Source organism: Rhinolophus hipposideros (genome assembly GCF_964194185.1).
Source record: "Rhinolophus hipposideros genome assembly, chromosome: 3".
Lineage (NCBI taxonomy): Eukaryota > Metazoa > Chordata > Mammalia > Chiroptera > Rhinolophidae > Rhinolophus > Rhinolophus hipposideros.
This window is the reverse complement of record NC_138049.1, coordinates 19,725,835-19,749,467: the sequence shown is the minus strand read 5'-3', so window position 1 is coordinate 19,749,467 and position 23,633 is coordinate 19,725,835. Positions and strand designations below refer to the sequence as shown.

The following is a 23,633-nucleotide window of genomic DNA, read 5'->3' as shown; positions in this document are numbered from 1 at the left end:
GCTTTCCATCTCACCTCTTCTTCCCACTATCCTGCTTTGTCTTCTCTCTGCACACTGAATTTTTTGGCTTTCCTGTCCATTGTCTATTATTACCTTCGTATGTCATTCTATAGGCATGTAAGCTGGTTGGACAGGGTAGAGTGGAATGACACGGAATTGGTTTTATTTTAGAAAGATCACCCTTGCATTTAGTGTTCAAGATGGATTGGCGGGAGAACAGTTAGAAGCCATGGCAATAGGAAAAGAATGAGGGACTAGAGTAAGAGGGGGTGCGGGTATGGCAGGAGAATTTAAGAAATAATTGATGGGACTGAAAAGAGGATTGGATATAGAGTAAAACAGGATCAGGGTTGACAAGAAGGTTTTTATCTCCAAAGCCTAGGTGGATAATAATATTATACATCTAGATACAGGAACACAGGAGGCAAGAGGGAGGTGTGTTGCTAGAGCAGGCAGGGTGGTTATGATAAATATAGTTGTAGAGATTCAATCTTTATACCTGAAAGAGTGTGGGAAACAGTGCCACGTAGAAAGAGCCTGATTCTGCCATCAGTAATCAGGGTTTGACTTTCAGTTCTACAATTTACTATCTGTAGGCAAACTTGGACAAGTTACTTCAATTCTTTGAGACACTTTAACTGGTATCTTGTCGACTTGTTGGAAGGACTATAGATAATATAAGTAAAGTGCCTTTCCACAGGAGTTCTTCCACCTTCCTCTTTTCCCGGTACCCCACCCTCCTTCCCCTCTCTGGTAAATCCTTTCCTGTGTGTGGGATAGATACCTCAATTTTGAGGGGACACGACTGCTTTGGGCTTGAATTCAACTTCATTTTGGAAAGGTTTTCCAAGTATAATTCTATTTGTACTTTCTAAAGCAGCAAAGGGTGCGGTACATTTCTTCGAATGATTCTTCTGACCAGTCCACGAAGCTAGTGGGGATTTAGTGTGGGGCCAAAGGGAGTATTGGGAAGCAGCAACGGAAGTGCTTTTTATTCCTGAAGGAGGCCAGCTGGCTGTCCTGAGTGTAACCAGTGACTTGGCCCTGTTCCTCTCCTTGTTTTCCAGAACGAAGTGGTGATTGGGAGCACAGAAGAAAAATTGCTTGCTTTCTGAGTAAACTCACTGTCGAGTGTATCTGAACAGCCGTACTTGTCTTCCCTGTGCCAGCTTCACGGCTCTGGGGCCCAGCCTCACAGTGAAGCTTATTCAGAAGTGGAACAAAAAGGGAGGGGACGTTTCAGTTTTGAAGGGCTGTTAACAGCACAGCTGACATGTGTTCCTATTTTAAACAAAAATCAACTTTTAAAAAGTGTTATACCCTTAACCAAAAAAGACCAATAAGGGCCTCTGAAATAGCTTTCCCTGTTTGGATGGGGATGAGGGGCTTGCTATAAATCTCATGGCTACCCTTGCCCTTGCGAAAGCATTCTCGTTCGCAGTAACAGGTTATCGTTATGTAGTCCCCACAGAGATGTTGGGGGCATCAGGGCAGCAAGGTAAAAAGGAGCCCCCAAGGAACCGTTTGGTCCTTATTCCACGTTCATGTAACTATTCGGCTACTACTGCTTCGTAGGGAGGGGCGTGGTGTGGGGATGTTGGAATTCCATGTTTAAAACATTTGCTGCCTGCCAATGTCTGTTTTTCTTCTCTCTGTTCATGTATTTAAAAACAAAATCATCTTCAAGTGTAATGAAAAACTAAAATGCTCCATAACTATCCTTATTGACATTAAGTGATTTCTTATGTCTCCATATAACTAATTTTACAGGATTAACATCTCATAATTCCCACGAAGGCTTGATTATGGCATGAAAAGCTCCAAAAGCCAGACAGGGAGGATGAGAAACAGGTTAACTAAGGTGCAGGGTGTGCGTGTCCCCTTCCCCTGGGTGCAGCAGGTCGCCGACGACAACTCCGGTCGGCTGTTGGATAAGGGGAAACGCTTTATTCCTGTGTGCTACCTAAGATTACACAGCTGCTCCCTCTCCCTCTGTAGGGTCCGGCACAGAGGAGTCCAAAAAAAGAACCTACTGTAACCAGTGCCGTGGGAGCTCTGCTGCAGCACAGGGCCCTGGAGGCCGCGAGGGGGGCCCCAGCCAGGCCAGGTGAGTCAAGGTGAGCGACTCAACTGTCAAATGGCTGGGTCGGAGGGGACCCCCGCGGGCTTTGGGATTTGTCGGCGGTTGGGAAAAGCTGTGACATCTGATGTGGCTTTTGCATGTAAAGATATGTGGGTTTGTTTGAGGTTAAAGTTTATTTGCCAAAAGGGAATATTTCCTAATTTATCAGGACTAGATATCTCTGACAATACACAATGTCGTATCCGATTACAGCAGCCGGGTCTAGAAACATCATTTTCTGATTTGGTAAAATTGAAAAGAGATGAAGACTGGAAGATAACAGTGTGTCAGATGTGTTGAAAAATGAAGAAAGTGAAATCACTATGTCAGACAGATAGCTGTACTCCCATGATTATTATAGCATTTTTCGAATAGCCAAGATATAGAAACCACCTAAGTGTCCATTGATGAATGAATGGATAAAGATATATATATATCTTTATATATATACATATACACACACACACACACACACACACACACACACACACACACACACACTGGAATATTACTCGGGCATGAAAAAGGAAACCTTGCAATCTATGACAACTGGATGAACACTTATGCTAAGTGAGATAAGTCAGACAAAGACAAATATTGTATGATCTCACTTATGTGTGGAATATGAAATGGTCGAACTCATAAAAACAGAGAATAGAATGGTGGTTTCTAGGGGCAGGGGGTGCGGTGGGAGAAATGGGGAGATGGTGGTCAAAGGGGACAAACTTCTAGTCATAAGATGAATGAGTTCTGGGGATCTAATGTACAGCATGGTGATTATAGTTAACAATACTGTATTACATACTTGAAAGTTGTTAAGAGAGCAAATCTTAAATGTTCTTACCACCACACACACCACGGGTAACTATGTACGGTGACGGGTATTAACTATTTTATTGTAATCATTTCAGAATATATTTGTGTATCAAATCATCATATTGTACACCTTAAACTTATGCAATGTTACATTTAATTATATCGCAATAGGCTGGAAAAAAATAAAAAAGAAAAGGGAGAGTTACCTTTTTAGAATTAAGTAATTTCTTCGAAGTTTCAGAAAGGCACAACCATTACAGTACTTACTATATTTTAGACCCGTTTCATTTGATCTCAATAATCCTCCAAATGTTTTAATTTGCATAAAGAGAAACTGAGGCTTAGAGAAGATAGGTTATTTGTTCAAAGCACACAATCGGTAAATAGCAGAGCTGGATTAGATGCCTACTGTGTTCTTCCTCTTCACTGAGCTGCACTGATAAATGATCAGCATGCCCGTATGAAGGCAACATGAATTAATTCATGACCATGTGGCACCTCTGATCAGGAGTTTTATTTGGAAGATATTATCAGAACCATAGTAAGAACAGCCAGTCCATAAAGTAACAACACCCAAAAGTTTATTGTTAGTTCTTAAATTCCTCATGAGTTGCTTATCAGCGGCTAAAAATTGAATTGATATTTTAAAATTTCCCCATAGCCAGCCAAGTCATTACTTTTTTCCTGATCTGTGACACTTAACAATGAGAGATAGGTTTTAGTTTTCACACCCAACAGAATAATTCAAATTATATATAATATTCATTTGATAAAACTTTCACTATCAAGTTTTTTTCTAAAGTATAATGATTAGTATCCTTCAGAAAAGGCAATTTCTTTATACTATGGTTTCTTTTCTTATTTTTTCAAAGAATGTATTATAATGTTTCCCTTCTAGTGAACAGCACTCCTTTGAGTTAGAGGTCAAAGCTTATTTGCCAAGAGGGAATATTTCTTAATTCATCAGGATTAGATAATTCTGACAACGTGCAAAGTACAATCTGAGTACAGCCATGGGTTCTCAGACCTTCATTCCCTGCTCTAATAAACTTGGAAAGAGATTGGGAATGGGAGAGGACAGCATGTTAGGTGGGGTTTTGAAAACAAGAGTATCCTTCCTTGAAGCAGATGATTTCTTTAAAGCAGCAGCAAGGCATACGTGGAAAGGTCCCAAATGACTCAGAAGCCCCGTGTTTCGGTACATTAAGCAGGACATTGTAAAGACACCATTTTGATACATTAGAAAATAGATGGATAGGCCAGCGGATCTAAGCACAGGGTATTGTGTTTGCTTGTGACTAGTTAATGGTGGTTTATATCCACTGTGATGTTGCTAAGTGAAAGGTCAAGTTCTTAAGATGGCCCACACTGGGTTCTTCGTGTACCTGCACCTGACCTTGCCTCTCACTGTTTCCTCTCAATCCAGCTCCAAGGGCTTCCGTGTGGTCCCTTGAACATAACAGGCCTGCACACCCCTGGTTCACGGCCTTTGGACTGGCTGCTCCCTCGGCTGAAAACCAAAACACTCCCCCATGAACCTGCACTGCTCACTCCTTCCGTCCCTCCAGGTCTTTGCTAGCTGTCATCTTCACAGTGAGAACCCAACTTCTGTATTTAAAATTAAATCTCCATAATTCCCTCGGTAGTTTTTTTTCCTTTTTTTAAAAAATAGCATTTATTGCCATCTAATACAAAGGGTGCCAAAAATATGTATACATCTTTTAAGAAAGGAAAACTATTAAAATTGTAATACTCAATATACACCAATAACAAAAGATGAATACAAGTCACGTTTGGTTTCTGCAATTACAGAAGGTACTCAAAGTGGTTACCATCAGCATCCAGACACTTCTGATTACAGCGAACTACTGCTTGAGCAACGTGGACCACAGTGTCCACTTGTATACATTTTTTGGCACCCCCATACATTTGTTCCCCACCCCCCCCCAAAAAAAATGAATGTAAGTTTTAAGAAGCCAGGGATCTGTCTGTTTTGTCTGTTTTTTATTTCACTACTATATCCCTATTTGTTAGAATTGTTCATGGCACGAGTGAGAGGCTTGGTAAATACTTTTTGAAAGAAATGATGGGACAAAGTAGGTGTCTTGATTCTATAATTTCTCACTTAAGTCACTGGCATATAAATAGAAGTGCCATGTTAATTAGTGTTAAGAGATAATTTTTTTATTTGAGGCTTAAGATGCATTTTCAGTTTAATTTCTCATTCTTTCCAGTGGCCTCACGTGCTTACATTTAAAACTGAAAACCACCAGGATTAGTGTGCCGTTAGATTAGTCACATTTCATTTAGAGCCATTCTGGGAAGAAAGCAAAAGTGTATTCGGGTAGGGGTGTGGGGGTGAATTCTCAGAAATGTGTAAGGTTTGGAGAAAAGCACCGAGTGCCTTTTACTAATGTCAACAGGCCGGTGTGTGAATCAGATTTGCATCTACTATCCGTTGTTTTTGTTCTGGTCAGTATTAAAATGTTTGTAATATGAAGGTGTTTTTAAAATTGTCGTTCAGCTTTGCTGTATCTAGATTGACAATCGGTAGTTTGGGCCACTTAGTGTCACTTGCCCTCCGCAATAAAGCCTATTATTTGTCTTTCATCTAACTGGTAGTTAACCCCCCAAAACTGTGGCTTTTGTTCTTCTGCTCTCTTGAGTAAAATATGCATTTAGTATCTCCCCTGTATAATATTTTATTCTAAATTCACAGTCAGGGGAGATACAATCCTCATCCGTCCCAGAGTCTTATGAGAAGATATATATGTACAGGAGAATCTGATAAAGAGAGATGTGATGTTACATGGAGTTGATACTCGTATACAGCTGCCAGGCTTATTTCTTCTGCCCACGAATTCTTAAAAGTCTAGGGTCTAGATGGAAGAGGGGGTGGGGATGAGGGAGCAGGGGAAGGGATTAGACAGCATAAATTAGTAACTACAATATTGCCACTGGATATGAAAGACAGTTTGGGGAATGCAATCAATAATGTTCAAAGATTTTGTAGGGTGTCAGGTGGGCACATGTCTTAGTAGGGAGACCACTTCAGGGACAGTGTAGATGCCTGACCACTGCGCTGTACACCTGAAGCTGGAGCTGAATAATATTGTATGTCAACTATAATTATATATATATAATATATAATAAATATAAATATATATATTAATATATATATAATATAAATGTATATATAATATATAACACATGTTATATATATAATTATATGTATATATATATATAGTTACGGGATGTGGAGTACAGCTTTGGGAACAGAGTCAATGGAATTGTAATAGCTGTAAATGATGTCAGGGGGCAATAGATTGGGGGAAGGAGGTTATCACTTTGTGAGGGGGTTAGATGTCTAACTATTAAATTGTTTTTTATACCTGAAGCTAATTTTAAAAAAAGAAAATAATTCAACTGAAAAAAAAAAAACACCAAGTCTAGGGGGAGAGCCATCAGTATTTAACAGTGGGATGTAAAAGTCCTAGGGATTACAAGAAAGAGGTCAACTTTGCCCAGGAGTCTTTATGGCGTTGGTGACAGTCTGAAAGAGTGGAAACTCCGTAGAGGGGAGGCATTTGAGATGAGCTTTCAAGGTAAGCTAGATTTTTGACCAGTGGAGAAAAGGTGCAAAAGAAATGCACAGAGATATGAAAATGAGAATGCAGAGGACAAACTGTGGAAACAAATGGTCCATTTGGCCAAAGCACAGAGAAGAGTTGGGGCATGAACAGAAATTAAAGTTAGAGAGGAAGGCCCTGGAGCGGGAGGGCCATTGCTCCGTGAGGCACCCACCCGGCTTGTCAGAGGTTAATGCTGGTGCTGTGTAAGTGAGGCCGTTATTAGCCTGCAGGAATTTCTTCTGAGAAGGAGCATTTTTCAAAAATTATCATGTTAGAAGTTAATGCTTACTGTAGAAAGTATTGGAACATGGAGAAAGACTATAAAGAAAAAAAACTACCCATAACTCCACTCCCAGACCTGATCACTGTTAACACTGATTTTTTTTCCTGTTTTTTTTTTCTCTTATCTATAATTCTTCTCTTTTTCAGTTTTCCTTTTATCAAAGTTAGGATCATAGTCCATGTACACACCCTCATTTTTTTTCACTAACGAGTTTCGAATATTTCCCTACAGCAAGAGTTGCCTTAAAAAAAGCGTCATAGCACAAGAATACAATGTAACTTAGCTGTTTTCCTGATGTGGAGCAGGTAGATGGTTTCTACTTTTTTGCTATAGTCAATAACTCCCTTCCTGGACAGTAGTCCACACTTAATTGTCCATTCTTCTAAGCACTTAATTTATTAATCATCATTAAGCTTCACAGTAATACAAGGGGGTACACATACTACGCATATCCCTAGTTTATAGGTGAGGAAAGCACAGAGAGGTGAAGCAACTTGCACAAATAATTTAAGAAATGTTAGAGAGCCAACCAAACCTTTGTCTGCTTTGGGAAAACTGGATCAGAAAATAGAGACACTAAGGAGATAGTTATATTTATATATATATACATATATATTTAAAATATATATTATTTATATTTATACATATAAATATATATAATTATGTATATTAAGAAATTGCTTTAGAAAGAGATACGGCTCTTCCTTTGTTCCCACGAAGCTTCTAATGTTTCGATGGGAAATGAGTTTATAGTGTAGTCAGCAGATATCTGCTGGTGGCTATTTTCTCAAGGGCTTTGATGTAAGAGCCACTGATTTGCTGGGCAGGCTCTCGAGCACCTTTAGACAGAGAGATGACGATCACGGTGAAAATGTGTGCTGGGACCTGGAGCTGTGCTGCTGCAAATACTTAGTGAATTGCATTTTATAGCTTTGTTGGGTGGGCTCTGCTTTTATTTCTGGAACCAGGGGGTTTAATCATGTTAAGCATCTTCACTGCACGAGCGTCCCCTCCTTACCTAATTGTGTAGTCAATGTAATGAGTTTGGAAAGTCAGTTGCTGATTCTTTGTGAGAAATAAAACTTGTAGGTCTTTGGGTAAAATGAACACGAAAGCTCTTTCTATTCCTATGTCCACTGATAGTTTGATCCAGTTTCCTTGGGTTGTTTGGTTACACCTCTTTATAAAACACCGATTAGAACGAAGGCCTCTAGGACAGAGGGGGCTTATTCCTTTTTACAAAAAATGATCTTTCTCTGAGTATCCTGTCCCATACCATGTGGTCCAAAACAGACTGTGGTGTGCTATATCCATAAGCTCCTATCTCTCTATACCTAACAGTGCTTCTGGACGCAAAGGGAAAGAATCCTGTTTGTGGAATGAGTCCATTGCTATGTATGTCAATAACCCCTGGGAGGGAAGGTTTCTCATGCTTCCATAAGGCCTAGCAAATCTTTTTTAGCCTGACAGCAGGCAAAGAATTGTGAAGACATGAAATACTCAGGGTACATTTTGAAAGCCGAGGCAGTAGTGGGGAAAGGTATTGAGAGTCAGCTTGTATCAATGATGGGCCACCTGGGTGGCGGTCGAGGGGCCCATCCACAGGTAAGTGAAGGGCTGCGGGGGCAGGAGAGAGTAGGCTTCTGAGACAGTCTCTGGTTTTCCTTAGTATTTGGCCCAGGGTGGAGACTGAGTATCTGTCTATAGCTACAAAACAAAACAAAACAGAATAGAGACTTTGAATCCAATGTGAGGATTTCATAATCATTCCCCCCTTTTTTTTCTTGCTATTGTTTGCTTTTACGTAATAACAAATCTGTTTATGTCTGCAAAGGATTAGCGGTGGACCCTGCTTCTGGAGCAAAACTCAGACAAGGATTTACTAAATCTTCTAAAAAAGATTAACTCCTCGAGGCCAGGTAAGGAAAAAAAAAATGAAACCTCTAAGCCAGGTGTTGCTGATAATCTAATGTGCAAGATACAGTTAATGCGCCTTTCAGAGACTGAATCCATAGCAGACAAACCAAAGAGACATGTGGCAAACCCCCAATTAGGTTCATAAAATGTGTGCTCTGGGAACTCACTCTGTGAAACGTATAGTTTGAAAGTGATGCTCAGTTTTTGATTTTTAACAGGAAAGGGGATTGGGTCTTTATTTGGACCTAAAATGCTACTTACTGCCCTCGTCCCTTTTACCAAACATATTGTCCCCAAAAAGGGACAGTTCCTGAGATTGACATGGAATAGGATTACTATAAAGTTGGAGACTTTATTGATATTGTAAATTGTCTGTTAAAAATAACTAAAAATTTAAAGAGGCCTATGTTATTTAACGTTCTCGGTATGGAAACAGTGAATTTCTAGTAAATACCTTTTCTTTCTGCTTTCAGACTGTCTCCCTGAAACTCATCAGCCTGGATGACTGTGTACCCAGGAATGCCACCTAAGGGGAAGGAATGGTAGACGTCTGTTTGCATGCCTATGATTCCTCTTGAGACATCATATATGAGTAAAAACTAGCTTCAAATTTTCTTACTTCCTTTAAAATATTCAAAGCAATCGTTAAAACATTAACCTGTATGGTAATGTTTGATTTAAAGATTTATTTAAATCATCTTTTTAATTGGACATTTAATAAGCTTTTAAAGAAAATGTTGCTTTGATATTAGAAACTTTTAGTGAAATAGTCTCAGGAATGTTAGCTAGCATTATTTACTGATTAAGCAAATCATTTACTACCTAGCTTCACTCTACCTCGTAGCCATGAAATGCCCAGCTTTAGTATTTACTCCTAATAAGCATTAAACTATAATTAGTAATGACTCCTATTTTAAACGTCCATCTGTACACCATGTAGAACAGTCTCATGTACACCATGCACACAGTTGGCTTTTGGAGAAAAACATGACAGTGGAGGGAACACGCTTACAATAACCTGGGTGGGAAGGAGTTCTGCCTGGCCCCAAGCCCTTCATTTATTGTGGCCAAATCCAAAGTGAACTGCTCATCTCACCATTGGTTTATACAGCTCTGTTGGGAGGTGATATGGTAACTACTTTTTTCTGTTGCCTTAAGGATTAATAAACTCTTTTTGTAGGGTCAATTTATACTTCTCTCGTGCTTTTCAATCTAATAATTTTTATTTTTTTCTTAAACAAGGGGAATTTTAATTAGGAATTAAAAGCCATTTTTCCTATCTAAGTAGGAGAAGCCCAAGCTACTCCCACTTGTAGTGCGGCAAACACAACATCTGAAATGCTTCTGATCTTCATTTTGGGTCCCAAGTGCTGTTTCATGCTCAGGTAAATCAGGTGTGTGTCCTGGACCTGACTGAAGACTACTACGTAAGCCGTATATGTGTTTGCGGAAGCTTCCTTAAACGAAACTTGGGATGATAGCTGGGGTGAGCGAGTCACTATGCTCTCCTCTGGCTCTGGGAGACTGCCTTCCCTTGAAGAGGTAAGAGTGGATTTGGGAACTGATTTTAGACATTCGAGGGCAGTGGATTTCTACTGATGAGGCAAAACATGATCTTATTTCCTATCCCCGGGTTAAACTGTAGTTTAAAGAATCTACCGTTGTCAGTTCCACTAGTGACAGCCTGGCCCCAGGTAGTTTGTCTGGAATGCCTCCTGCCCTTTACTGCCATCAGCATCACCGGTAAGGGCCGTGAGCCAAGGTTCCTCACATGTGGCTAATAAACTTCTTTGATGGGCACATGAACTCAAGACTTCCCTTTCTCTACCTACCCCCACCCTATTTAGAGGTAAACAAATATAGACTTTGCAGATTCAGGGGGGCAAAATACTTTCTGAAGAAATTCCAATAAGAAAAGTAAATGTATACTAGAAATCAATGAACACTATTGTAACACGGGCCCAGGGTAGAGTAAACGTCAGTAGCTAGTATTCTGACCTATACGTCAGAAATTACATAATATAGAAGGATCAGGATGCTATCACTTTTAGGAATAAGCTCTTAGTGCTGTGAATTTAACTGAAGCATGTAAGCTTCTACATTAAATCATAATTTTACTCAAAAAGAGTTGGTTTCTAGTAGACGCTGAATAGAGGTCAGAATAGTAGTTTCTGCGGGGGAAGTAATGGCCAGGAGGGGGCATGTGGGAGCTGGCAATGTTTTTGTATCTAAATCTGGATGGTTACGCGCGGTGGCTCTGTGTAAAAAATTAACCAAGCCATATTCAGGATTTGTAGAGTTTATTATATGTAAGATATATCTTCATATAGAAAGCCTCTAAACACAAAAGACAAAGGAGCTTTAAAAAAAGGTTAGGTTTCATATTTTTAAAACTCATTAGATACCAAATTCAAGAGATAGATTATAGTTACATTGCAAAATGTTATACTTTTTGAATAAAACTAATATTGACTTAAATGATGAATTTAAAATGCATTTATTTATTGGTGATTAAAAATACTTAAGCAGAGTAGTATTTTAAGCCAGACAGAGCAAAGAAAATTCTTGTTTAATATATATATATATATTTAAAATTCCAGTAATATTTTCTTAAATTCCTGTTAAAATATAATCAATATTAAAGTCAGCAAAATGCTTTTATTTGACTGACGCCTGGATTATTTTACCACTTAACCTGGTTACACAGTGATTTTTTTTTTTTTCTGTCAGATGTAACTGACAACCAGTTTACTCTTTAAGATACATGAAGTGATAACTCACATTGTAGCATCTTGTGGAAAATATTCAAACTACATTTAAAATGCTTGTTTAAAATGGAGACGTCTATTATTCCACAAGAAATTGTTTCTGTAAAACTATAGGTTGGCTATGGCAATAGTAACTAAACTACATCCAACCCTGAAGGTAGAAAAATCCCTGAAAAGAAATACACAGCCTAGTTATAATATGCAATATAAAGGTTATTTTCTTATTGAAAAAATTCTCCCATTTTGGAGAAATCCAAACCTTTCCAAAGTTCCCTTACTAGGCAGTGCCACATAAAGTTATTTAGTTAACATTATTATGATCATGGCTTACGATTAAACTCAATTTGACAAACACCTATATATAGCAGCCCTCGTTTGGATGTCGGTTATGACAATAGTTGCAGTTCCATTAAAGAATACTTGCTTATTAAATTTGGTACAAAGCATGAACACTCAGGACAGATTGGCACGATACATGCAGTTCGAGAACTTTCTTAGCTGAAGCCAGTCATCACTGAAAAAGCCATATTCCCAGTTCTGCTTTCCAAATCTTTTCTTGTATTACAACTGACGGTTAAAATGCTTCTTAAAACATCTTCCAGAGTAAGAAAAGTATACTTTAAAAACCAGTCATCTGAATGCATGATGGAAATGAGGCAGGATGGCAGAGCCAGTGCCAGCTGGGAAAACGTGGGGGATGGGAGGGAGAGGGAGCTGGCCCAGGCTCATAGTGCTCATGGCTAGTGAGGGGTCTTGCTGCTGCTGCCCCAGACAGCTTAGCCTGTGGGGCAGAGATTCCCCCGGCCCCAGGGTGAGAGTGCTATTCCCAAAGGCATTTTGGGTAGCAGGAGGGGGCAGCTGCCAGAAGCCCAACAGAGGGGAGATGTCCAAAGAGGCAGGTATTGTTAGGTTCACAGCATCTGCAGGTAGCTCCTTGGGCAGGTTTATTTTACCAGCACTTCCCTTAGCCAGATCAAAACCTGGGTTGAGCTTGTGAGGTGACTGAGGCTCTTGCAGAGGCAAGTCCTCAAGCAAATTGATATTGCAAAATCCTTTAGTATCTGCTTTGAGGGGCAGGCTTGCAAGTGGGGAGTATGAGGTAGAGCTGGTGTTGTACTTGTGATTCTGGAGGGACGGAGGGGGAGAGCTCGGGGAGGCTACCGGGGGGAGGGGGACCAGGGGCTCTGGCAGCGGCTGTACTGGCTGGCAGGTTTGCTCTGAGGGATTGTGGGTGTGGCTGTGTACCTCAGCTGGCAAGCTACTCGCAAGCCCATTCTGTGCAGGAGCTCCTAGAGGGAAAGGAGACAGTGTGGCACCCTTCAGTTGAAACTGGGGAGAGATGGAGTGGAAGGTGTTCAGAAGGTCTCCGGACTGCAGACTCTCTTTCATCAGCTCCTGTGAGTGTGTCTTCTTGGTATGTCGTGTGAGGTGGTCTTTGCGCCCAAATCTCTGGGCACAGAACTGACACAGGAAGTCCTTGCAGCCTGTGTGGACCACCAGGTGGCGCCGCACGTCTTTCCGGGTGTAGAAGCATCTTTCACAGTGGTCGCACTGGTGCTTCTTTTCCTTGGTTCCACTGGGGGGCTTTTCTTCAGCGTGGGCTTTGAGGTGGTCCAGCAGCACCTCTGTGCTCCCTAGCTCCAGGGCACAGACCCCGCAGGTGAGGTCGCCGCTGCTGGCCGCATGGAGGGCCAGGTGCCTCTTGTAGCCCAGCATGGTGTTGTACTTCTTCCCACACTCCTCACACCCAAAGGCCATTTTGTTGGGGTCATGAGTTTGGAGGTGGTTTTTCAGGTGGTCTTTCCGGTTGAATGTCTTCTCACAGTGAGCACACTGATGAGACTTCTGCGGTGAATGGGTAGCCATGTGCCTAGGGGCAGAAGGGAAATTTCACAGTAGACTCAGTTTTTTAAGAGCCGAGGAAAGGTACAGAAACAATTTAAAGGTTAATAATTTTCTCTAAGTGGTGGTATAAGAAATCATTTTCAGTTTTAAAATACTTTTCTGTATTTTCTAGATTCTACAAATACCTAAAACTTGGTAATAAAAAAACCCAGGTACAACTAATGACGCAATGCAATTTTCACACCTGGAAAGAATATGCTTTGAGAACATATTTTCCTAATGGATACAGATTTCTAAATGTATACAAGTTAATACACACACACACACACACACACACACACACACATGATCATGGAAAATATTTTTCAGGAAGGGGTTAAATGGGTATTCTATATACTCTGAAAATTACTGAATATGCAAGTGACTCAATTTGCCTTCTACATGGAACCCCATATCCACCCACCCCCCATTTTAGGTTATGGTTTCTAATACAGTCCCTGCTTGGTCTTGAGTGAGACAAAAAGTTCAAGCCCCAGACCTAACACTAAGAAGTCTATCTTTAACCCCAGAGCGTGTGTCTAATTGGACCCGCAATGCCAACCCCACCACCTCGTGCCTCTCGTGAGATCTTTATGCCGACATCTTGGTTTCTTCCATTTAATACTTTCCTATCAGCTATCATCTCAGATGTGTGCAGCCGTTGTCTCCATTTCTTCAAGAGCCCTCTTAGGTCTCTTTAACCCACTTCCTGAAGGTCACTGGTAATTTCATTGGCAAAATTATGAATGATTTTTTGAAGAAGGACTAAGCTGCTACTCGTACCAGCAGTTGCACGTGTCTCTTTAACTGAGCTTCGAGGACAAGCCATTGCCCTCCTAGTCAACCTGGAATTTCAAAACAGCTATTTTATATTTGTATTTGTAAAGCCCAAAATAGTTTTGGAAAACTATCACATTTCCGTTTCTATCATAGTTCCACTGATTCCTAAAATCTAAATTCTGTTGGTTTTTAAAAACTCAATGTTATAAGGGAACCCTGAGTTTGTCATCCATAAAACTTTAAATACATTTTAATAACTCAATGTATCATATAAAACACTAAGTCCTCTGTGTTTGTATTTCTTACAAAATTGCACCCTTAATTATAACTTGTGGCTTGCAGAGACAACACAGGTTGCTTCATGTCCCGTTTGACAGTTAACTCTTCGGTGTTTTGTCTTTAGGAGCTAAAACTTGTCCTACTGACAATTTCAGTGCAGTTGAGCTTGTTGACTTTGGATACAAAAGAATTTCACACAACTCATTCTATAAAAAAGAATTTCTTTAAAGACAGTATAAGTCAAAGAGTACTAATACCTTTCACCCAAACTTCTACCTATGTGGTCCATTCCTGGTCCTTTTCTAGAAGTAGAATTAGTAAGGGATCTACAGCAACAGCTGTTTAGAAACAGTGGTGGTCCCTGCTAGGACCAAGACTGGACACCAGTTCCAAAACATACAGCTGATCTACGTCTAATTTGTCATTTTCTTAAATATAAAAAAAGCAAAACCCTGACATCTCCTTCCTCTATCCCTTAAAAAAAGTAGCCTGCTGTGGGCGGGCAGGGAAGAGAAAGAGAAGTAAGTTGCACCCCTTCCCTCCAGGACACAGAGCTCAGCATGCAAAGGGATCCAGATAACGTAGTGGGTTCTGACGACAAGTATAGACAACACTGAGGAACAGGAGCGCATGAATAGGTATTTGCAAGATCTGAAATGATGCTAGGTGTGCACGTTCCTTATGTATTCCAATACATTCGAAGGTAGCAGAAAGGGTGTTTGGAATCTGTCGGAGGGCAAATAACCATGTTCTTATACAACAGATCTGTAGATAGCATCAGAATAGATGTAAGGGGGACTGGTTCACAAACTTGACATTTAAACAATTTTCTATTTGGTCCTACGTTAGTAAATAGGACCCCAAAGCTCTGTCCTGGATCTTCTATTTTTGCCTCTCTCTGTTGTTTTCTTTGTAGAGGATTTTTATTTGATTCAATTTCATTTACCACCAGGAGTAGATATGAATGCCAAGTGACCACTCTGGACCTGGGATTTCCTACCCCCCCCCCACCCCCGTCCGCCCCTGTACCACTACGAGAAGGTCACAGGTCGATGGCACCAGCACCTGAGCAGTAATAGCACTTTGCACATTTCACCAGCACCAGCGCCCATCCCTCTGGAATTTTTATGATTCTTTCCTCTGCCTTCATCCCATCTTCCCCTTTTAATTTATCCCTTACTTACTCCGTCCCAATTTAAGACAATCATCTTATAGATGAAATTACTTCAACAACTTGTTTCCTTCCCTCACCTTCTCTTCTTACCTCACAACCCATGAGACCACCAGTCTGTCCTATGTGTGGTCACCACCCAATACCACCGCCTGTGGGTGTCACCTGGGTCGCCTTCATTCTGCAGGGGGAACTGCTCACATTAAGACTTCTAACCGGGGGCTTCAATCTGCCGCCAAATCATTTCTCCTCACCCTTTGCTGTCTCCATCTAATTGCTTTCCTTGTTTGCTGTACTGGGACCCATGTTCTCTTTTCTAGTTAGGCAAGTCAGTTATTTTCTCTCTCAACCTTGCTTATAAAATGGAGCGTATGTTGCAACTGAGGGAAATGGCATGGAATGCTGCCCCCCTCCCTTTTATTATTTTTCTTTTTTAAAGCAAACCCTAAAGCATCCTGCCATCTCACCACTCTTCTCATCCTTTATTAGATCACCGCTTCATGCCAGAGGCAAGACGTGGTGGCTGTGGCAGACAGCTCTTGCACAAAGTACACTGCTTCTTTTTTTTGCCTCATTCACACTCGTAACTGAACGGCTCAGAACTACCACCTCCGAAATACTGCTCAGGACACCTTCAGTGTGCTAACCACAGCAATCCCACCTAATTCCTGCCATTCTGATGATCTGTCAGCTCCACTATCTTTTCCCAATATTTAGCTCCTATGTGTGTTCTGGTCTTTATCCACTGTTATAATATCCTCATTGTGGCTTAACTGCAGCAAACGCTGCTTTCAGTGTTCGAGCAAGGATCATTCCTGTGTACACACGAGAAGCTTATTGTAAAACAGGAAGCCTTTGCCACAAAACTGGTGCACACAGTAGGCACGCAATACTTATACTTATGGCGACTAGAAATGGGCCTGTGTACAGAACACGTTGGAATTTTAAAACACCTACACATCTATGGGCTTATTTTAAAAATCACCTTATTGTATTACATGATGTATAACAGGTAGTCTTAAGGGTCAGGAGCATAACTTACATCTTTCTTTTTTTAACTCTTTCTAGTGCCTTGTTCCAGGGGCACTCCAAGCTTTAATAAAAATGTGGTCCACGCTAATACCACTCAAGTGGAAAGCCTGTCTTATGAAATTTTGACAATCACCTATATATTTTATATGTGAGTAGTCTGCAAAGTTGAAGCTTTAAAGTTCATTTCATGAAAATTAGAGGCAAATGACACACTTCCCGTAAGCAGGCAGCAAAGAAGTACATGAGTGGGAGTTCTGCGTGTGTGGCTCTGAGGGGACCACAGACACGGCATTCATTCGCTGTCAATCACACTAAGCGCAACTTAAATCGATTTTGTATATTGTCTTTTCTATGATATAAAAATCCTTTGGAGGCAGAAGCTACATCTCATATATCCATTTCCCTCATGGAAGTTCCTAACAGGCACTCAAGAAATAATTTAAACGCAGTTGTTGTTCTTAAAGACTCATCTGCTAAAACTGGTTTTTATCCTTTCTTGTATCTTGGATGCCTCTGGAAATCTGATGATGTGCACATACTCAACACCTGTATACCCAACAAAATTCCCTTGGTTCAGGTGGCTTTTAGACCTAAGTTGAGACCAACGCTCACACTTGGAGGTGTTTCCTCCGCCCCCCTCACTGTCAGGACCTGGATGAGCCCTCCACATTTCACACCTGGACTATGACAGATTTCAAATTGGTCTCCCTGCCTCGTCTCTCCTCGTTACTACCAGAGTCACCTTTCCGACGTCCTAATGAAATCATGTTCTTCACTACTTGACTCATTAGAATAAAACAAACCATCCACACAGTGGTCAGGCCTGCTGGCAGCTTCCTTCCTGCCTCCACTGTGAGCCTCACCCCTTCCTCCTCTAACACTCCCCTCCATACACGTGTCTAAGGCCGACGCTTTGGGCCATCCCAGAACCTCCTAGCTGTCCACCTCCTGTTCCTTCTTCACACACAGCCTAACGTTCCACCTTTCTGAGAAGCCTTCCCGGATCTCATCAAGCAGCGGAGAACAACTTCCTCCACCTGCACAGCTCTGGCAAAGCACTCAGACTGCATTTTGTGTCTGCATGACTATCTCCCCAGCCACGGGTCTTTTCATCTTTCTGTTTTTAGACCTGCCGTATTGGAGGAACACAAGAAATATTTGATGAAAGAATGAACTGACGCTGCACAGCAAAACTGTCATATAAAACTACAGTAATCACTGGAGCTGGAGCTTTAAAGGCTAAAATGCAGCCACATGCTGTGTCCCTTTCCCTGCAGTGTTTGGTCTGAGGACAGCAAAGCCATTGAAAGGCATATGTAAAAGTACATACCTTTTCTAAAGCCTCTCACCTCATTAATTTATATCTGGAAATGAAGGCTTTGCCACAGTCTGGCTGCAAGCACTTGTAAGGTCGCTCCCTGGAGTGGGAATAATTGTGGATAGTGAACTTCTCCAGGGTGAGGAACGTTTTGCCGCATAATTGGCAGGGGTAGGTGGCCATGGGCTTTGCTTCTCACACCTTCCTTTTCAGATGCGCTGACCAAATGCTGTGCCATTTAAGCACAAATGGAAGGATGGTGCTGAGCACATCAGCAGAGCCACCACAGACGAACGCCAGGCCAGGGGACAGGCAACGCTGCGGTCCTGGGCCTGGTTCTCCCCAGACATGGGCCTCTTAGGAACCACTAGCTTTGCTTCCTGCTGTCCCACATGCTAGTTAATGTGCAGTCTCAGGCTGGGAGGAGAGTCTGAGGCACAGATGCGATTCCAGGAGCAGAAAGGTAACCTGCATCACTAGAGCTGGGGCATGTCCTGGATCACCAGACTGTCTGTGGAGAGAAGAGAAACCGTTTTCTTGCATTAGCCATTTGAAAACAATGCTTTTCTCCCCCACCAGTTCAGAAGCCACTACCCAGCATCAGCATGTTCCTGTAAATGGCTCTAATGCAGCGCATTTCTCTATCCTCCCTGTGTGCTCTCAGAGGGCCTTCTGCATATAGATCCACCTGTCTGTGCTTCTCCTGAGTGGTGAGGAGTCACGCACAGTGTTGTGATGGTGGATGAAGCACACTTTCCTTTATGGTAGAGACAGCTATTTCCATAGACTCAGTATTACCTAACTTCAAACCACAAGCTCAGGTCAGTGACCAACTGGGAGAAACAAAACAAAACACAACTCCTCAGTGTGTTCGTTTCACTGGTACAGAAACAAAAATCATCCCTGCTTATTCAAACCCTGGGCTCTCCTCTTCACTCACTGTTAGCATAACACACATTGTTTATCACACCTGTTTAAACTTCCAGGGGATGAGATGAAATAATTTGTATACATCTCAGTTAATTTGCTTGTAAGGTTACCGTGTAGAAGAACTCAACTCTATGATGTAAACAAAATGTGAACAAAGCTAGTTCAGTTCACTGATGTGCCTTTGGAGGGGAGACAAAATATTCCCCTGGAAACAAAACTGATGGGGGTGGGGGAGGCTCAGCCCTCATTTAAATGTGTAGGCATCATCCTCTAGTAAACCGTTGTACTAATCTCTTCGCCTTTTGTTTCTGGCGACATTGCTTCATTTCTCAGCCCCACCCTGGAGGGCCAATCCAGCCATCAGTTGGTGAGCCGCTTCTAGGCAGGCCTGCTGTCTCTTCAACCTCAACTGTCTCAAACCCTAACTATTACCACCCTTCCAGCCCAAAGTCATCCAACACCAGGCTCCTCTTTTTCTACCCGTGGACCACCATTTGAGGAGCCTTAAGAGTCTGAGGCAACGTCATGAACAACAGAGCAAAACCCTGGCAATCCTATCTGCGCTGCTCTAGAGGGAGTAATTCTCAGGCGGGTAGACGCTAACCTTTCACGTGCCAACTAGAGTACTCTATGCTTACATTAAACACACTGGAGTAGCTTTTGTACACAGGCCAGCCTTCTCTGTACTTTGCCAAGTGAGCAGTGCACTCATGGTAAACGGACCAATCACAGCAGGTAGGTCTGCAAAGAATCTGTGCTCTGTAGTTATTCATTTATTGCCAAGTCTTTCGAGTTGCTCTTTATTGTGAAAAGTTCATTTTTACTTACCTTGTCAGTCACTTTTAGATCGGAAAGCTGGAATCTAGCTAGATGAAATTTGACTTTAACAGTTCAAGCACCTTTGAATATCCGCATTAGCACATGTACACAGGCAAACAGCCATTCCTTTCCTACTGGGCAAAAATCGCAGCACACTCCTCAAGTCCCTCTTCATGCAGCTCGGATGTTTACAGTGTCTGGTCGGAGTTCATACGGAGCCGACAGCAGGTGACACCCCTGCGCTCCGGCCCACCTGCTCGGACCCTTCAGAACTGTCGTGCACACTCCTGACCTGAAGCTTCAGCACCAATCCTCAACCAGGCACACAGGCCTGTTCAGCCAGTATCTTGGCACCAAACCTTTCTGGTGGCAGCTCGCACATACCTTGCTCCTCTGTGACTACGTGTGGTGAACTTAAACTGAACCCCCATCCTGGCTCGGTCCAACCTGTCTCCCCAGCTCCCTGTGCCTCACAGCGATCCACCTCCTGCCTGAGGCCCGACTCTCAGGCATCCCCAACAACCCTGGCCACAAACAAAATAGTTCCTTCCAGGAATTCTATCCTGTATGGCCGAGTTTTTGCTGCCAGGTCTCATGTGTCCTAGTTCTTCTCCAGGCTAAGTCTAGCTAATACCGGCCTGGCTATAAAAGGCATAGAATTTATCATCATCCTTAAATACACTCATTCATTTGAAATTGCTCTGTGTTCTTCCCTGGTCTGCCAGAAAAGATTAAAAAATACACACAACTTGAAGTTGAAATTCATCTCCTTGTTCTCTTCATAGCTGAACTCAAAAATATCACTAGTCACTCAGAAGGAGCAGGTTCGGGGTGAAGATTTGGTATTTCTCTCACCTACAGCAGGCCCCGGCACACACTCTTTTTATAAACTGCTCTCAATGAGTTCATTCTCCCAACTCTTACTTTAAGAAAGATGACTAGTATGTCCAATAGACGTTTCTATGATGATGGGAATGTCATATATATGATGGATATTAAACACTCAAAATGTGATGCTGAGAAACAGATTTTTACCTAATTTAAGGAGCCACATGTGGCTAATGGCTGCTGTACTGAACAGCACAGGCAGGCTCTTAGTTTCACTGCCAGAAGAGACGAAGGCAAGGCTATGCTTTCCTTCACACACAACCATGCTGCTGACTCACCCTCAGGTGTTTCCCTGCAGCATGGGAGGAACTGATGTGGACCAGTCACTCTGTTCTGTGAATACAGTAGAAATGTCCCCTTGTTCACACTCCAGCTTCCCCACTTGTGAGCTAAGTCCTGAGTCTCAGTGTCCTCATTTGTGGCATCTACCTGATGCATGGGCTGCTGGGGACAAGTGACACAATATGGATCTGAAAGCACATTGTAATCTAAAAATGCACGGTACAAATATATGGTATTTATAGAAAGTAGAAACCATCAGCTGGCACATGGTTCTAACCATTGAGCTATGGATATAACGGAAAAAAGACACATTCTCTTCGTAGTATAATTCACCATTATTCCCACTGGAAGGAACCGGAAGCCTGGCTAATCCACGCACTTACACACAAAGAAAGGACATACGAGGGCGCAAGTAAAAATGAGCCTGCATTCTTTGTTTCTCAACAGATACCAACCGTCACTGACTGCTTACCAACACATCAAGAATACAACGGAAAAAGACTTATTCAATTTAAAAGAAAAGGTGCCTGTCCTTCTCAGATCCAATCTCCAGCCAGTTCCTTAGATTCAGAAGTCCAGCATCAAGGACATTATCATCTACAGTGCTCTTGGGCCTTCAAAAATGGTTGGTATATAACCAAGAAGTTTCAGACACAGCCATATTTTATTTAATTGTGAGGCACATTTTCTCCAACTCTTTGTTCCCCATCAAACTTTCTCCCAAAGAACAACAACAACAAAAAGTTAAGTCACTTACACAGTTTTATAGTTATTTAACTTATTTTATAAAAGTCTTTCCACAAGACTATCTTTTTGAGTTTTAGATCTCTGTGTTAAATACACCTAACCCAATGCTAAGTGCAAAGCTGGTCCTCAAATATTGAACTGAAATAATTAAAAGATAGTAAGCATTCTTTAATTTCTTCAGGAAGTCTTTTTTAATGATGAATTCAAATTTACAAATGGCTGTAATATTTCACTCACTGTAACTGTGTATTTCATTAATATGGACCTTCAAATATAAATATGTACACAGTTTTCATGATATAATCACAAACTTCTATAAAAATAGTCTTCCCCAGCAGACTATAAAGTCACTGTGGCCAAGGATCAAAGCTCAGCTATTTTTACAAAATAAACCGTGAGGCTAATACAACGTCTCCCATCACACGTACTTGACCAGTGCTGGCTAGCTGCTACTGATTCCAATCGTGGGTGGAAACCTGATGCGCTTTCTGGCCACATCCTTAAAACAGACTTGTGATTAACTTTCTATTATCTGGCAAACCACCAACAATCCTAGCAGAACTGACAAAGGGATGGTCCTGATGATAGATAATCAGTCCACTCTGTGACTTGACATGCAGATTGCATTTGAGTCTTCAATAAGGTAACATTTCAACACCTGTCATCCTAGGAAGATAGTAAGTCTTCCCCCAAAACATCTCAGGACATGATTTTCAATCCCCTTGATTCTAAAAATACTGAGGGAGTGACACAGATCTGCCAGTCCGCCAAAGGGGGCTGCGCCATCTGCTTCGCTCTGTTCATGCTGGTTATTTTAGGGTTGAGAGAGGCTCAGGTTGGAATAAGAACATATATATATGGTAACAGCCAGGAAGGACTGTACTCTCTGAGGGCTCATGGTATATGACGGTAGAGGGAGAGGTCAGAGCACAACTGGAGTTCCAGGGCGTCCCCAGTGCTGCGTAACACAATCATCTAATGGGGGACAAATGTTCTACAACATTCTCAAAATAAACTACGACTTCTGGCTTCTATTTCCATTGTCGCCAGTGACACAATACAAGGCCCATTTCTGACAGGAAAGTGAATTGCCGTTTTTAGTTTTCCAACTTGGGTAGTCTAAGTTCTTTTTTTGATTCCATTCATTACCATCCCTTGTAGATAAGAAGATTCTACTCCAAACCTTTCCCCGTCTTTTATACTCCCAAAACCTAGGATTGTTTTTCTATTTAAGGCCAATTTAAAAAGAGCCTCTAATAAGTTTCTCTTTCTTCTTATACTCACAAAATAAACAGCCAGTCATGGAGCAGGGTAAATGGAAATTCATTGGTTATTTGGCTCTGAGGAAGTTCTAGAGACGATGCTTCCCTCACGATCAGTTCTTTGAGGGACTTTGGTAGCAAGTATCATCAATGAAAAAACTACCTAGAAACATCAAAAGGAGCTCAAAAAAGCTACTCAGAACCTCCAGGTAGTTGTTACTGCTTGTTTTTTATTATGAGCACGAGTCATAAAATTTGTTAGGTGTTGCATGTGAGTAAGTATGCCATTACAAGAGTTGGGGCTCATCATATGTCTAATCAGCGAAACAGGGGCTCATGGGGCTAATCTGGTGAAGATTACAGATGTGAGGCCTGACAAGCACCTTACCAGATGGCTGTGGCTGGGTCTTCAGCTTTAACTCAGAGCAGAGGTTCCTAAGTGGGCTGATGGCTGGCTTCTGTGGCTCGTGACTATGAACTGTCTGAACTCTATGCAACATAAAGAGCCATGGATGTTGGAATTCTTACGGGAAGAGGGACCACAACTTTCTTCAGATTTTCTAAGAGGTCCTCGATTCAAACTGCTTAAAGGACACTGACTTAGATGAAAAAAGAGACAATCCCTCTTGGTACCAACAATTCACTTTGACTCTTCACAAAATCATTGATCCTATTTCCTAATCCATGGGCCATATATTTTCTG

The 23,633-nt window shown here is 41.7% G+C and overlaps 2 protein-coding genes across 8 annotated transcripts in view; one reads left to right on the top strand and one right to left on the bottom strand.

Annotated features, from left to right (window-relative positions):
* Positions 1-8,758, top strand: part of ZC2HC1B (zinc finger C2HC-type containing 1B) — a gene marked incomplete at both ends in the record, with an annotated part of 32,817 nt that extends 24,059 nt beyond the window's left edge. The window contains 2 exon segments of the mRNA XM_081041535.1: positions 1,999-2,107; positions 8,688-8,758. Of these exon segments, the coding sequence (XP_080897661.1) occupies positions 1,999-2,107; positions 8,688-8,758 (180 nt within the window).
* Positions 8,759-11,055: 2,297 nt separating this feature from the next.
* PLAGL1 (PLAG1 like zinc finger 1) overlaps positions 11,056-23,633 on the bottom strand; it is a 106,199-nt gene continuing 93,621 nt past the window's right edge. For 5 of the 7 annotated variants that reach the window (XM_081044958.1, XM_081044959.1, XM_081044960.1 and 2 more), the window contains 2 exons: positions 18,034-18,513; positions 11,062-13,408 (listed from right to left, as the gene is read on the bottom strand). In XM_081044958.1, the coding sequence (XP_080901084.1) occupies positions 12,169-13,408; positions 18,034-18,185 (1,392 nt within the window). In that variant the 5' untranslated portion in view covers positions 18,186-18,513 and the 3' untranslated portion in view covers positions 11,062-12,168. Of the gene's footprint in view, positions 13,409-18,033; positions 18,514-23,633 lie in introns of all 7 variants that reach the window. The other 2 variants (XM_081044957.1, XM_081044963.1) reach the window with 2 other exon arrangements.